Consider the following 16,085-nt stretch of genomic DNA (forward strand, 5'->3'; position numbering starts at 1 on the left):
TGAAAACATATACAGTGCTGTTTGAAAGTTTGTGAACCCCTTGAGCACAGAAATCAATTGTTAAAAGAGATCAAACAAATTATTTGCCAACTGTTGTATCTGCAAAAGTTTGTGAACCCTGAGCTGCATTGCTTAAATCGAGCAGGTTAACACAATCAGGTGGGCCACATTGATTGATGAAATAGACCAATGTAATGAGAGATCTTTAGGGAAGAGATTGGGTGGCACTAGATAAAACAGAGATCAAACCAGGTCAGTTTAGGCTCACCAAAGTGAACCCATACAGGTCAGACATGCCAAAAGGGAAAACAATCTCAGAGGATCTCAGGAATAGAGTTGTGATGATGCACATTTGTCTGGGGACAGCTAAAAATTAATTTAAAAAAAGTTTGAGCTCCATCGGTCCACCGTGAGGCAGATCATCTACAAATGGAGAGCTTTAAGAGTGACTGAACATATGCCTAGAAGTGGACTTCCTTCAAAAATATCCACAAGCACCACATAAAAAAGTGATTTTTCAGTTAAAAGCCAACCCAAACATTACATCTAGTGATTTGCAGAACTCTCTTGCAGCATCTGGGACAGATGTGCATGGTTCCACAATAAGGAGAACACACAGTCAACATGGCTTTCATGGGAGGGTTGCTGAAGAAGCCTCTGCTCTCAAAAAAGAACAAAACTGCTTGTCACAACTTTGCCAGAGAGCACCTGGAGATACCTGAAGAATTATTCTGTGGACAGATTAGTCCAAAATTTAACTGTTTGGTCATAACCAAACCCACCATGTTTGAGCAAAAATGCAACTCTGCCTACCACCAAGAAAACCTTCTCCCAAGTGAAGAACGGTGGTGGCAAATGGTCTGCAAATCTCCAGATGTAATGTTTGGGTTGGCTTTTACCAGAAAAATCACTTTTCTTGTGGCGCTTGAGGATATTTTTGAAGGAAGTCCACTTCTAAGCAGATGTTAAGTCATTCTCAAAGCTCTCCATTTGGAGATGATTTGCCTTACGGTGGATCGATGGAGCTCAAACTTTTTTATATGAATTTATAGCTGTCCCCAGACAAATGTGCAACATCATAACTCTATTCCTGAGATCCTCTGAGATTTCTTTCCCCTTTTAGCATGTCTGACCTGTATGGGTTGACTTTGTGAACCTAAACTGACTTGTTTTTTTCTTTGTTTTACCTTATGCCAACCAATTTCTTCCCTAAAGATCTCTCATTACATTGGTCTATTTCATCAATCAGTTTGGCCCACCTGATTGTTTTTACCTGCTCGATTTAAGCAATGCAGCTCAGGGTTCACAAACTTTTGCAGATACAACAGTTGGCAAATCATTTGTTTGATCTCTTTTAACAATTGATTTCTGGAAAAGAAAAATGTTGAATTGATAAACAAACATCTGTTATTTCATATAAAAAATACTGGTATTGATAAAAATGAATTAATAATGGTTAAACACAATAAAATTCCAAAATGCTCAAGGGGTTCACAAACTTTGTGTCTCACATTACCTGGTGTCTCACATTCCCCCATCCTCCCCTACAAATGTATTTGTGACTTGGCAAAAGCATATCATTATGGGCAAATATGGGCAATATCTGATCATTTAAGGGGCACAAAAAATACTGGTATTGATAAAAATGAATTAATAATGGTTAAACACAATAAAATTCCAAAATGCTCAAGGTGTTCACAAACTTTCAAACAGCACTGTATCTCACATGACCAAAAATGTGTTCCGTGTCCTAGATACCCCCTGTGTCTCACAATGATTACCTGGTGTCTCACATTCCCCCATCCTCCCCTACAAATGTATTTGTGACTTGGCAAAAGCATAACATTATGGGCAAATATGGGCAATATCTGATCATTTAAGGGGCACCTCTGCAGAAAATATCTTAGTAGTATGCTATTACCTCTGATAATAATAATTATGTATGCTCCCTCGCCCGGAGGAAACACGACAGGCCTTAAATTAGAGATAATTTCTCAAGCAATTCTCCGCTCCAGAAAAACACATTCAACACATCATTCTAGTGATGTAATAATGCATTGGAACAGCTGATCCAACAGCAAGTCCTATGATATCTGATCGGATTTCACTTCATCTCTCCTCACAAAGTCTCTTGAATAGCTTACGCAACATTATCAGCTGTTTGTACACGATACAAGGCAGACAGATGGGACGTTATCATCATCAATCATGAAATTAAATAGCTCCCAGTATTTTTAACAATAACAACAAGACAACAACACAGAGTAGGGCTGAAATCTGGTCACCCGACACAAAGGGTTAGGGTTCAAGTGTTAAACACAATATCAAGAGGGGTGAAAATCTGGCTCCTAATCTTACAACTCTAACCCTAATTTGGTATGGGACCGCTCCTCCTGTGCTAGGGTTATGGATAAGTATTTTATCCTATCTGCTTAATGAGGATTTGCATTTCTCCATTATCCCAATGAGCTAAAGGACTTCATGAGTTAAGACCTCTTGAAGGTGGTCTTCCTCATTCTACAGCACTCTCCTTATCGTTCACAACAGGACCTGTTGTATTGTAGAGCAATTTTCGAGAAAATTGGAAAATACACTAAAGGATCCATCATCATATTTATCAAAAATTAAGATCCACTAATTTATAGTCCAAGATATATAATTTACACTCATTGAAACGTTTAGAGCAGGGGTGTCCAAACTTATTTCACTGAGGGCCACATACAGAAAAATCTACGAAGGGCCGGGCCACTTGGCAAAAATAACACATTTATCAGGACATGTAGCTGCTCTGATGTTTAGTTTCATAGAATCTTCCTAAAATGTCATTTTTCTTCACAGCAACACTTTTCCTTGCAAATTAAACAGACACACTTCCCCTCAGAGCCGGCTAAAGCCTCCAAGGGGCCCTAAGCAGCATTTGATTAGCGGGCCCCTCTCCAATGTTACTGTGCCCAAATCATTGACTATTGTTAATATCCTTCAGACACCCAGTGTTTTCTGCTATTGCCTAAAATGTCCAGCTGAGTGAAAATAGTAGCCAGCCGAGCAGGGCCGCCGCTCCCTATACGCAGAGTACGCAGACTGCGTAGGGCACCAAGTTCCTGGGGGGGGCACCCCAAAAAAAAAAAAATTATAATTATAATTTTTTTTTTTTTTTTTTTTTTTTTTTTTTTTAATTAAAAAGGAAAAAGAGATGGTCCGGGGGCCCCCCAAAATATATATATATTTTTTAAAGTTCATGATAATCATTACATTACAAAAAATATATAAATTAGTTATGAACAGGCCCATCGTTGTTTTTTCTTAATTGTGTAACCTATCCAGGGGTGGATTACTGCACAGGCACACCGGGCACAGGCCCAGGGGCCCAAGGGCTCAGGGGGGCCCTTAGCCAGAGATACTGATAGTAACTTTTCATGTTGCATAGTCAAAGAGCTCAGTCACTGATGTCAATAACAGGGTCCAAAAAGGAATAGCCTAAATATAAGTACTCATTAAAATGTAACAAGATAGAAATCATCATGGGCCCCTCAACTAGTAGGGGAGAAATACAAAAGCAAGTTAAAAACAACAGCATTAGTAGCTCTGTCTAAGGGGGTTGAAGGTAGGGTTGCTGAAATTTCCCGAAATGGCCCCTTTTCAAATCCCGGGATTTCAGAGCTCCTCACGGGATTTCCCGGGATTTCCCGTTGAAACCATTATTGCCCTTTAATACTACTTTAATGGGACTAAATCAATGCCAATAGATAAATAAATGCAGCAGAACAAGGCTATATTACATCACGTTTTATTTCTACTTAAATAACATGAAGAAAAGCCATTCAAATTAGGCAAAATATTTTCCAGAAGTTAAATAGGCCTATTGAAAACGGTGTTTTTATGAAGAAAATACGAAAAATGTTTCACAGAGGTTCAATATCAAAACATGGCCAAAAAACGGTGTTTGGCGAACAAATGTATTTCAAACAATCTATTTTTATTTCTATGAACGAAATCAGTTTAAATTGAATATTTTCCAAAGGATAGGCAAATAACAAAAAATGCACTACCGATTGCTCTTAACGTGTGAAATAAGACATGACAGAACTAACAGCCTATTCAAACTGACACGCTAAGCAAGATTACTTTCCAGCTTTCCTTTCTTTTACTTTCATGAAGTGTGACTTCAAGAAACACTGCTCAGCCTGTTTCTGAGCTTTGTCACGAACTGACCGCACACCGAGAACGCTCTTTCTTCCACGGACGTCGGCTGTATGGTGGAAAGTGCAGAGTAGAGCTGCTGCAGGTGTTTGGGTCGCTCTTTGGTTGCCTCGAAGAGCGCAAACTCATTTGAAATTATTTTGTGGAGGTCATTCCCATACCTCTGGTCTGGCTCGGGACATTGCATGCAGTCATTAGCCTCGTTCGACTTGGAGCCATCTTGCTCAGACCTGCGCAACTATGAAGCCCGTCTTGCTGAGCGCACAACAAAAATGCTGTGCGCTCAGCAAGCCGAGCGTCATAATTGCGCAGGTCTGAGCAAGACGGCGACATCTCTAACGAGGCTAATGACTGCCTGCTGCAGATGTGCAGTAAGGCTCTGGGTCATCGTCTGCTCGCTTGGCTCTGGCTGATACGCATATTCTTGGGTATCATCAGACTCTTCCTCGGACACAGCACTTTCAGTATTGTAGAGGCGCTGGTATTTCGTATGCCTGCCTGTCTAAAAAATACATTTCACACAAAATATTGTGTAGCCTTTGTTTTATTCATTTTAGCTTATTAAAAAAAATATCCCCCCTCAAAAAAAAACGAAAAAAAAAAAAAAACGGGAGGACGGGTCCCGCGGCCAATTTCCGGTACTCCCGGACTGACTCATTTCACGGGAATCCCGAAATCCCGGGACCCGTCCAGCAACCCTAGTTGAAGGCCCCCTCACACATACACAAATAAACTTTATATGTGTGAATTCTAAATTGTTCATATCCACCCTTTATCTGTTGAAATGGGCCTCTCCATCATAGAACATGGGTCTGCAGACCAATCTACTGTTTTTACAGTTGCAGAGTAAAGAGTGCTACCTGTTTAAGAAAAATCTGAAAAATAATGTTCCTTCTGCATCTCAGGATGATATCTCTCTAGTCTCTAAAATTTCCTCACAAAGTGCACCAGATTGATAGCCTGGAAATCCTGACCCTGATATCTTGAACGATAGAGGGTCTGGCGACGATCAATAGTAATTTCCAACTCTAGGGGCGGCTCCTACTCGTGCATTTCAAATGCCACTGCACGCAGTTGGATAGCACTACAACCAATCAGAGCGATGCACAAGTGACGTAAGCCCCGTTCGTTTAGCGAACAGCTGTTAAACTGTTCAATTAAACGTTTGCCGTTGTCGGTCGGCAAAACAGAACATTCCACTTACTTGCTAGTGAAAGCTATGAGTCCCGTCTTCCAATTCGTTAAGGGTCGAGGCCAAAGCAGTCTCAAACTCACACAACATATCCGCAGCCATCTTTGATGTTTACTATCACAGCTTCGACGTCGCATGCACGTCACTGTCGTCATCCGGTTACGTCCTCCCCAGAGCACCATATAAAGGGCTCTGGCGCGCCCATATTAGATAGAACCAATTGAAACGTTATACCAGATTTCTGGTAGTCTTGATAAGCTTCAACGGAGCGTCTCCAGACCAACACGCGCAGCAAATTTAATTTGCCAGCGCCTAGTGGCAGGTCTGGGAATGCCAGGCTACCAGATTGATGCATTTTACTTTAAAAAGGTAAAAAAAATTCCACCCACCCCCCAACAAGGTACAGGGTCCCTCCAACAATACCCCAAGATCCTGTGGGAAACACTGACTTCCTTAATATGTTTTTGCCATTAATTGTATGTATCCGTGTAGAAAATTCAGTGTACCTGACTGGATAGGGACAAGTGGGGGGCCCTTTAAGAGTGTAAGCCCAGGGGCCCATTATCTCATAATCAGTCTATGATCCTATCACTCAATTCCTTTGCAAAGGCAGTTTTTTCACAAGTTAAGCTGTTCTTTCTGTTAGTAAATGCTGGCAAATGTGCCAAAAAGCAGTCGCAGAGATCTTGCAATGGCAAAAAAAAATTGCTCGCGCCCTGCGGACGCGAGCTTCTGGGTGTTTCTTTTTTTTTGGGGGGGTGGGGGGGGTGGGGGGGGCATCACTGACAATTTCTGCTTAGGGCACCCAAAAGCGTAGCAGCGGCCCTGCAGCCGAGTTCCCAACCCTCCTAGGGGGGTCAGGGGGTATGTGAGAAATGCATGAATCTGGTAGCCTGGCATTCCCAGACCTGCCACTAGGCGCTGGCAAATTAAATTTGCTGCGCGTGTTGGTCTGGACACGCTCCGTTGAAGCTTATCAAGAAAGCCAGAAATCTGGCGGGCGCGCCAGAGCCCCTTATATGGTACTCTGGGGAGGACGTAACCGGATGACGACAGTGACGTGCATGCGACGTTGAAGCCGTGATAGTAAACATCAGAGATGGCTGCAGATATGTTGTGTGAGTTTGAGACTGCTTTGGCCTCGAACCTTAACGATTTGGAAGACGGCACTCAAATCTTTCATTAGCAAGTAAGTGGAACGTTTAATTTAACAGTTTAACAGCTGTTCGCTAAACGAAAGGGGCTTACGTCGCCTTGTGCATCGCTCTGATTGGTTGTAGTGCTATCCAACTGCGTGCAGTGGCATTTGAAATGCACGAGTAGGAGCCGCCCCTTGAGTTGGAAATTACAATTGATCGTCGCCAGACCCTCTATCGTTCAAGATATCAGGGTCTGGATTTCCAGGCTATGAATCTGGTGCACTTTGAGAGGAAAATTAAGAGGCTTAATGAAGAATTTTGTGTGAAAAAAGTATTTGGAGACACTGTGTCAGATGAATTAGAAGCTATTGAAGAAGGACACATTGATTTTCCATAATAATATTAATTTAAAATAAAATATTATGCACGGTCCTCTGGGATGGGCTTGGTGCTCTTTTTCTTTTATGGGACATATTTCTTTGTAATATAATGAATGCATTTAAATTATTTAAAAACTAAAAGGGCCGTATTACATAATATTTTTTAAATGTGCCGCGGGCCAATCAATCAGTTTTTGGTTAACTAAAAAAATAAAAATAAAAATAAAAAGGGCCAACACCTACAAATCAAACCCTGATGAGGTGGATCACACTGCTTCCTGCAGCCGAGGTCCCTGCACGGGTCTGTCGATTAGCAATCAAGAGCTTTGTGAGCAAGATTAGGAGCAACACCATGGATCATACTACGGTGCTTAGCTGACCGGGGCACTCACACACCGGCAGAGTGACCAAGCAGATACAGGGAGCAGGGTGACAGGACTGGGGAAAAGTTATTGCCAAAAGAAAATACGTATAATTTGAGGCAGGGGGAGTGATGGTTGAGACTGCACCGTATGAAGCAAAAAGAGTGACACATCTAATGATTATATGAAGGATAAAACGAGCATCCCGCATTAGTGTGTGTGTGTGAGGGGGGGGTAGGGGGTGCGTGCGTATGATTGAATGCACACAAACCTCAGCAGCTGTGAGAACGGATATGAAAAAATGGTACACGAATGAAACATATTAAATCTGCATTATCTGCCAGGAAGACTATGTGGGCCGGATTGAGTCAGCTGCAGTTGTTCGCTCGGCCTCCTCGGTCAACAGTTTGATATGTGGAGAGATTAGGATGGAGGCATGCCAAAAGCCACAGGCAGCTGCCCTCTCACATGCAGGCTTTAGGCTCAACCTTACCCGGTTACAATCATAGACTGTACTGTACTGTACATAAAAGAGGTTACAATCACAATCCAGGTGGCAATCACTATGAGACACACGCCATCTGGTGGCCACTTGGGGAAATTGTTTGGCAAAGTGTGTACTTCTACACCTGTGTCCCCGTCACAATAAATACGGTTTGTTACATATCTTTTGCACAGCGTACATTCATCTGCTGCTACAAACTTAAAATAAACAATTCGATTCCATTCTTGACTTGCGTTTTAAAAAGGTCAGCGGCTCAGCGTACCTGTGGCGCCCAGAGGATGTCCTTTAGAGATGAGACCACCACTGGGGTTGACCACAAACTTGCCTCCGTATGTGTTGTCCCCTCTGTCGATCAGATCACCTGCTTTACCTGCACAGGTGGAAAAAAAAGATCACAACACAGTACTGAATTAATTTGCAATGCAATAGTATTACATGTCAATACTATATCATCAGTAGATGTATTAGGTTAACAATCACCTAAAGGCAACGCATCTTTTTTTAATGGGGAAATATTGGATTTGTATATATCTTTTAGTTAGACTGAATTAAATCACAATTAAAGACATAAAAGAGAAAAAAATTCAAAGTAAGGACGATCAAAAAAAGGGAGTTTTGATAATAAAGGAGTTACTATGATCAGATAACAAACACTGCAAATACTTTTAAAATCTGCCTGATGTTTGTTTCTATGCAAGACTGTAACACTTTTTCAACGTAGGTCTAACATTAGACACCAGGGGCCTGATGCACAAAACTCTGTGTAAAAAGACAGAAATGTAACACAGATTTACAGAGCTGCATGTACGCCCAGTTCTGTTATAGCCTTATTTCTAATCCCACAGTTAGCCATAAAAGGACCTAGAAACACCCTAAAACCTCTGCATGTCAATACATGTGCTCCACCACTCAACATGTCAAAGAGAAAAACAGTACAATGAAACAGATTGTGTTGCATCTGTGAGGTTCTCCAGCAGCAGATAGAACAGCTGTGGCTGTGTATAGCTCAAACAAACAGTCTTACATGCCCACATGTCCAACAGTCCTCCTGTCTGTATGGATCAGGAAGAGCACCCCTCAGTGCAACACCAGGCAGGCAACAGCTTTTATTCAGTCTGTTCTCATCTTTCCTTATAACCGTTTCTCCCACAGGGTCTTCTTGGGGCGTAATCAAGCACAATGTGCTATATTAAGCCTCACAGCAACCTTCCCCTTGTCTGTGACCCAATAACAAAGAGGCAGGATAACTAAAGACAGAGTTTCTGAGAATGAGAAAAAAAATCATATATAATTTGTAGGGTTTGGTGATTTTACGCTGGTTCAGCAGTGAGACAGTCTCCATGTTGAAATTAGAGGCTGCTCTACGCAATATCAATACTTATGGCAGACTTCCACACTTGCATGATTTTCTTTAGGAAATATTGTCGAGAAGTGTCGGACAAGCCCGAGAGCTAGGAATTTCATAAGCCTAGACTGCTTCGCTGTACTTGTTATTATGCATCATGTGAAAAACATAAAATAACCTAAACTTGTAGGTGAGAATACATTTTAGCTGAAGAATAAATGATGAATAAAAACTATTAAGAGCTGCGGCCTTACCCTCTGGACACAGTCCCAGAGCCTCATACGTGATGAGCTCATTGGCTGAGAAGCAGTCGTGCAGCTCCACCACGTCCACGTCACTAGGGTTCAGACCTGCACTTTCAAAACACTTTTCTGCTGCCACCCGAGACATGTCATATCCCACCTGAACAGTAGAAAAAGATAAATATTTAGGAATTCATTAAGGAAAATAATGGTACCATAATTAAGTTATCTTCCAAGTCCTAATGCAATATTATTTAGACACTTTGTGTTCTTTAAAAAAAGGAGGGGGGCCTCAGAAATTATGCTTAGGGCCCCAATTTAGCCAGGGGCTGCTGTTTTTCCACCAGTAGATCCTGGTTGACATGAAAAGGTTTTGAGTCTCCATGAAAGGTACTTATCATTCTAAGCTGCTCTCAATAACAGCTGCCAGCAAGTCAATCTGAGCAGATGACTAAGCCTGATCTCAGAAGTTGGGATGGATGTGGATGTGGAGGCCGAAGTGAGTTCCGTCCAGTTTGGGCACTAGTCCCAAAGGCAGACACCCAGTTGTTTCTCAACCTACATAATTCACATATATTATTTCACACGCAACTCTTTGTTGCTGACAATGTCTTACCATCTTAATACAGCTGTTTTCTTCAAATGTGGAGGCGAGGTCCGTGACCATCTCTTGGGCCACTATCTCCACTGCCTGGTTCTCCAGTTGGTGTTCCCTGACGAAGGCCTCGCTTGCCAAGACCGCTGCTCCTGCACCGTCTGACGTAGGGCTGACGAGAGGAGACGAGATGGGGGAAAGACACATGGTTGTGTTGGGAACTGATGCATTTATCATAAATAATAATATCTAAGCAGCCATAGTTATACTCAAGACTTGATGATACATTTGTTTTCAGAAGATAACACAAATATGTCAGTGAGGTTTTCAGAAGATAACACAAATATGTCAGTCAGTGCGTTTACATGCAGACTCATAATCGGATAACTAAACGAATAAGACTTCAACAGGACTTTTAAACTGCATGTAAACACCTTTATCCGATCTACTTCGCACACAAATCGGCACAATAACGGACAAGAGAAGTCGGATAAGAACACCTAGATAATTCGTTCATTGTCGGCTTTCTCTCTGCATGTATACAGGGATCGGATATCGCATATCGGACTTTTCGTTCTGTGCTTGTGTGCCTGCGCGTGATAGGCTACACCATGGGTTATTGACGGAAGAGAACCGGACGTGGCTCTAAAAAAACACTTGTTGAAAGCATGGTTGAAAGGGCTACAGCGCCACCTAGCATAGTGGAGACAGCCATGCATCGGACATTTATCCGATTTCTGAAAGGCCATGTATACTCAGACAAGTGACACGTCCGTTCGAGTGTCTTGTTCGATATACAGTATCTCACAAAAGTGAGTACACCCCTAACATTTCTTCAAATATTTCATTATATCTTTCCATGCGACAACACTGAATAAATGACACTTTGATACAATGTCAAGTAGTCAGTGTACAGCTTGTATAACAGTGTAAATTTACTGTCCCCTCAAAATAACTCGACACACAGCCATTAATGTCTAAACTGTTGGCAACAAAAGTGAGTACACCCCTAAGAAAAAATGTCCAAATTGGGCCCAAAGTGTCAATATTTTGTTTTGCCATCATTATTTTCTATCACTGCCTTAACCCTCTTGGGCATGTAGTTCACTAGAGCTTCACAGGTTGCAACTGGAACCCTCTTCTACCCATTCATGACGACATCAAGGAGCTGGTGGATATTAGAGTCCTTGCGCTCCTCCATCTCCCGTTTGAGGATGCCCCAAAGATGCTCAATAGGGTTTAAGACTGGAGACATGCTTGGCCAGTCCATAACCTTTACCCTCAGCTTCTTTAGCAAGCCAGTGGTCGTTCGGAGGTGTGTTTGGGGTCGTTATCATGTTGCAGTACTGCCCTGCGGCCCAGTTTATGAAGGGAGGGGATCATGCTCTGCTTCAGTATGTCACAGTACATGTTAGAATTCAATGAACTGTAGATCCCCAGTGCTGGCAGCACTCATGCAGCCCCAGACCATGACACTCCAAACACCATGCTTGACTCTAGGCAAGACACACTTGTCTTTGTACTCCTCACCTGGTTGCCGCTCCACACTCTTAACACCATCTGAACCAAATAAATGTATTTTGGTCTCATCAGACCACAGGACATGGTTGCAGTAATCCATGTCTGTTAAGTAAGTAAGCCGTAGTCTGTTTGTCTTCAGCAAAACTTTTTGTGGGGTTTCTTGTGCATCATCTTTAGAATAGGCTTCCTTCTGGGATGACAGCCATGCAGACCAGTATGATGCAGAGTGCGCCGTATGGTCTGAGCACTGACAGCTTGACCCCCCACCCCTTCAAGCCCTTCAGCAATGCTGGCAGCACTCATACGTCTATTTTCCAAAGCCAACCTCTGTGTACGACGCTGACCACGTGCACTCAACCTTCGTAAACTGGGCCGCAGGGTGGTATTGCAACATGATAACGACCCCAAACACACCTCCAAGATGACCAGTGGCTTGCTAAAAAAGCTGAGGGTAAAGGTTATGGCCTGGCCAAGCATGTCTCCAGACCTAAACCCTATTGAGCATCTTTGGGGCATCCTCAAACAGAAGGTGGAGGAGCGCAAGGTCTTTAATATCCACCAGCTCTGTGATGCTGTCATAAATGGGTGGAAGAGGGTTCCAGTTGCAACCTGTGAAGCTCTAGTGAACTACATGCCCAAGAGGGTTAAGGCAGTGCTGGAAAATAATGGTGGCCACACAAAATATTTACACTTTGGGCCCGATTTGTAAATTTTTTCTAAGGGGTGTACTCACTTTTGTTGCCAGCAGTTTAGACATTAATGGCTGTGTGTCGAGTTATTTTGAGGGGACAGTAAATTTACACTGTTATACAAGCTGTACACTGACTACTTTACATTGTATCAAAGTGTCATTTCTTCAGTGTTGTCCCATGGAAAGATATAAAGAAAAATGTGAAGAAATGTAAGGGGTGTACTCACTTTTGTGAGATACTGTATGTGATAATCCAATCTAGTTGTGCCATGTAACCGCACTGAGTGAGGCTCTTACCAACACTGCAGCAGAGTTAGGAAGTCAAACACTTTCCTGGAGTTGATCACCTGCTCCAAACTGTACTCGTCCTGGAACTGGGAATACCTGCACACACACACACACATCCATACAAACATATAAAAGTGAAACTTCATAAATGTGAGGATATTATGAGGTAATAATCTCTGTTTAGAGTTGACTGTGCCTTACGGGTTGTTGATGGAGTGCTTGTGGTTTTTCCAGGCAATTTTGGCAAAGTGCTCCGGTGTTGTGCCTGTCGGAGGAGATTCAAACATTGACACAGAAATTCATTGACATTTTTAGACTTTGTGTTAACACCGATTTCTGTATTTTATAAAAACACAAATGCAGCGTTTACCGTATTTCTCCATGTGCTCTCTGCCGGCGTTGCCAAACATCTGTGGTGCTGCCGGAGCTGCCACCATGCCATAGCGATTGATCATAACCTCCATGTGCTTGTCCATGGGATTGGTCCTGTCCATATACTAGAGACAGGTTAAAAAATGTGTTATAATTTTTTTAATTCTAAAAATTTTAAGAAAATAAATACGGACTTAAAATGAACTGCAACATCTGTACTGTCATATGATAGTATAGGTAATACAATAGTATTGCCTGTCAAGTTGATAATACATACTTGTGTTTTTTAAATAATTTCATTTTGACGAACTGATCAGCCTATTTGATTCTGAGCTTTGCTTTCTAAAGAGGTTTAAGTCTTTATCAAGGCCACCACTCTACGCCTCTGCTCCATTCTTTTTTTTAAAGATTATTCTTTGATATTTCTTCTTTATTAGACAGTTTTGGAAAGACAAAGATGAAATGGGCTGCGATGAGGGGGGCATGTCTTTTAGAGTTTGTCTCTTTAAGCCCAACCTTCCAAAAAGGCCAGTTTGCTCTGATCTGGTCCTTGATTTAACTGTTGGTTTGCATCCAACTGCTGATTCAGGGGTATCTGGGAATGTGCTTATCACAGGTGGAGGTAGTTCTAAGTTAGGTTGGTAATGAGGGGGCGTGGCTTCTCCCCTTATGACGTCATAAGCGAGAAAAATATAGGCACTATGAAGATAATCTTGGCCCGGGCACGGGGAAGACAGGCCTGTTGGGGACCCATATAAATGTTGGAGAAACCATGAAAAAGTGAATTTTGCATAATAGGTGACCTCTGCATCCAGTTCATCAACTAACATTTAATTTTGTACCTTTGAGGACAAAGAGCCCCTTTCCATTCTTTCAAACCCGAGGGCGAGCACGCAGTCGTGGAGACCTGAAACAAAAGGAGAAGGTGAGAAGTGCTCAAAGAATGATTTTCACAGTTCCATTTGAGTAAAGCCTAGTGGATTTAGCTGTAGAAGTTGTTAAAAAGGTTTTTACTGCAATCCAATGAAACAACTGCACTGACTTTTAGTTTCGGTTACAGAGCAAATCGAAATGCTTTTTCACAGCCTTTTTTTAAAAATAGAGATGGTGGCTGGTTTATTACTTTCCTGCTTGAACTTACCTCCCTGAACCAGTTGGCGTGCAAGATAGAGAGCAGTGGAGCCTGTGGAGCAGTTGTTGTTGACGTTGATAATGGGGATTCCTGTCAGACCCAGGCCGTGGTAAATTGCCCTTTGCCCACATGTGGAGTCCCCTAAGGAGATAAGAAGTTATTTCTCATTGATCTTATAGGCAATAAGAATGTGGGAGACACACGCTTTTTCTTTCATGACCAAAATGTATCTTTGCAGAGGATACAAAATAGAGAAACTACCAAAAGTAATGAGAGCATGAACTGTAATTTGCATTTGGGTGTCCAAGTTGGTTCTTCAAGGGCTTACCGTAGACGTATCCTACACACGCTTGTTTAATGGCAGAATATGGGATTCCTGCATCTGCGAGGGCCTTTTGACCTAAGACAAGATAAAGACACACACAGTAATAAACCTCTTCGTAACATGCTATAAAACAAGATCCATGTCACAGATATTCAGATATGGTATCTTCTGAGTGACTGAACAACGTCCACCTGCTTCCTTGGCCATATCAGGGTAGTCACAGTTGTCTCGGGCTCCAGGTTTGTCGAACTGCAGCAAAATATAGAAAAAGGGGTGACAGACATTTGCATTAAGATGTTATTTATTTTTACAAATTCGACTGGCAAATTAGAGACGATGTGATTTGTCCATTGGCACATACGTAATGTGCAACTGTTTTAGTAATCATTCTAATCCTTTTTCAAGCAAAGATAACAACAAAAAGATGCCGAAAAAGTCGCCAGATCCAGCCTTTTCAAAAGAGAGGATTGGCTGACACTGTCAGCTGAATATCCCCTAAAATGGAATGTGTCAGACAAAAGAAAAACCTTTGAAAATGTTGCGATCAATTTTTTCCCACAGTTGCTTGAAATGTCCATGTGCAGAACACATTGTGCTGCGAATTGACTGTAGGCCTGACCTAAAACAATAATGTGTTAAGGTGTGTGAGTGTGACCCACCAAACTTGTATATGTATCCTACTGAATTTAAATCAGTATTTCATTTTGGGGAACACAATTAACTGATAAAAGTACATCCAGAAGTCCAAGAGAACTTTACATCTTTCTTGTAAAAACATTTGTTCTCTCTTTGAAACCAGCCGAACTCATTGGAGTTGGATATTTGATTAATGTAAGCAGTCTGCCGGAGTGATGACCCTTAGCCCAGTTTGTTACTGGGGTGGCCATGAACTATGGACTCAGAATGTGTGCTTGTGAGGCATCAGACACAAACTGAAGTACGTTCAAACTAGACCTAACTCGCGACACAGCGACAACGTTTAAAACTAAAAAATACTTAAAACTGCAAAAAACATGTTAACTGTTTTGGGCTAACCTGACAAGCTAATGTTTACAATGTCACTAAACATGACAAAGAGCTAGAGCGCCATTGACACAATAGGAGCAAAAATGGGCAGGTTTGAACACCATGCATTATAAACTAACTGTAACTTTACAGTATGAAACATTAAGTTTATAAGTGGTGTTGTTCAATTCACTGCAACCTTATGTTAGCCACCTGTTAGCCTCAACTTTTACAAAAGACCGTACTTGCGGACTGAGACAATATACAATAAAAATATATTACCTTTGTCATGCCCACTCCGATGACAAACACCCTGTTCATATTTCTGGGTACCAATGCCATGATGGCTTCCCTTCAGCAGCTGGTCCAGACAGTGGCAGGTAGGTCTGTGGGCAGTAGCAGCACAAGCACTGACAGCGTCCTGCTAACTCGCTGCAAAGCAAAGATCGTGTATATCTGTGCTGATGCGTCACCCAGGGTGAAAAAACAGTGTCTGAAAATGTGAGCGACCACAATCGTTCTCCTTAAAAAATAAATAATAACTCATTATACTTGTGTGGTTATTAGATTTGGCTTAAAACAGCTAAACGTTGTCTAAATGCGTTTGGCTGTCTAACAGGCTACTTTTCTAACATTCTTATTTATTTGAGGCTAGTATTAGGCTACATGAAGAAGCTGAGTAAATGGAAATGTGCAGTTATATTTTAAATGAGACCTCTGTCCTGATTTTGTTTCTGTTCAAAAGCTGAAGTCAGCGTTTATGCAGATTGCTTAAATATCTTAAAAATATA

At 41.8% G+C, this 16,085-nt stretch overlaps 1 protein-coding gene across 1 annotated transcript in view; it reads right to left on the bottom strand.

Annotated features, from left to right (window-relative positions):
* The window catches only part of scp2a (sterol carrier protein 2a), a 33,770-nt gene extending 18,051 nt beyond the window's left edge, over nt 1-15,719 (bottom strand). Inside the window, exons 1-11 of the mRNA XM_080033540.1 lie at nt 15,577-15,719; nt 14,481-14,538; nt 14,293-14,364; nt 13,974-14,105; nt 13,675-13,739; nt 12,831-12,957; nt 12,662-12,725; nt 12,470-12,556; nt 9,982-10,132; nt 9,378-9,525; nt 8,041-8,148 (exon numbers count right to left, since the gene is read on the bottom strand). Of these exons, the coding sequence (XP_079889666.1) occupies nt 8,041-8,148; nt 9,378-9,525; nt 9,982-10,132; nt 12,470-12,556; nt 12,662-12,725; nt 12,831-12,957; nt 13,675-13,739; nt 13,974-14,105; nt 14,293-14,364; nt 14,481-14,538; nt 15,577-15,636 (1,072 nt within the window). The 5' untranslated portion in view covers nt 15,637-15,719. The remainder of the gene's footprint in view (nt 1-8,040; nt 8,149-9,377; nt 9,526-9,981; nt 10,133-12,469; nt 12,557-12,661; nt 12,726-12,830; nt 12,958-13,674; nt 13,740-13,973; nt 14,106-14,292; nt 14,365-14,480; nt 14,539-15,576) is intronic.
* Nucleotides 15,720-16,085: the final 366 nt, after the last annotated feature.

Source organism: Ammodytes marinus (genome assembly GCF_949987685.1).
Source record: "Ammodytes marinus genome assembly, chromosome: 9".
Taxonomy (NCBI): Eukaryota; Metazoa; Chordata; class Actinopteri; order Uranoscopiformes; family Ammodytidae; genus Ammodytes; species Ammodytes marinus.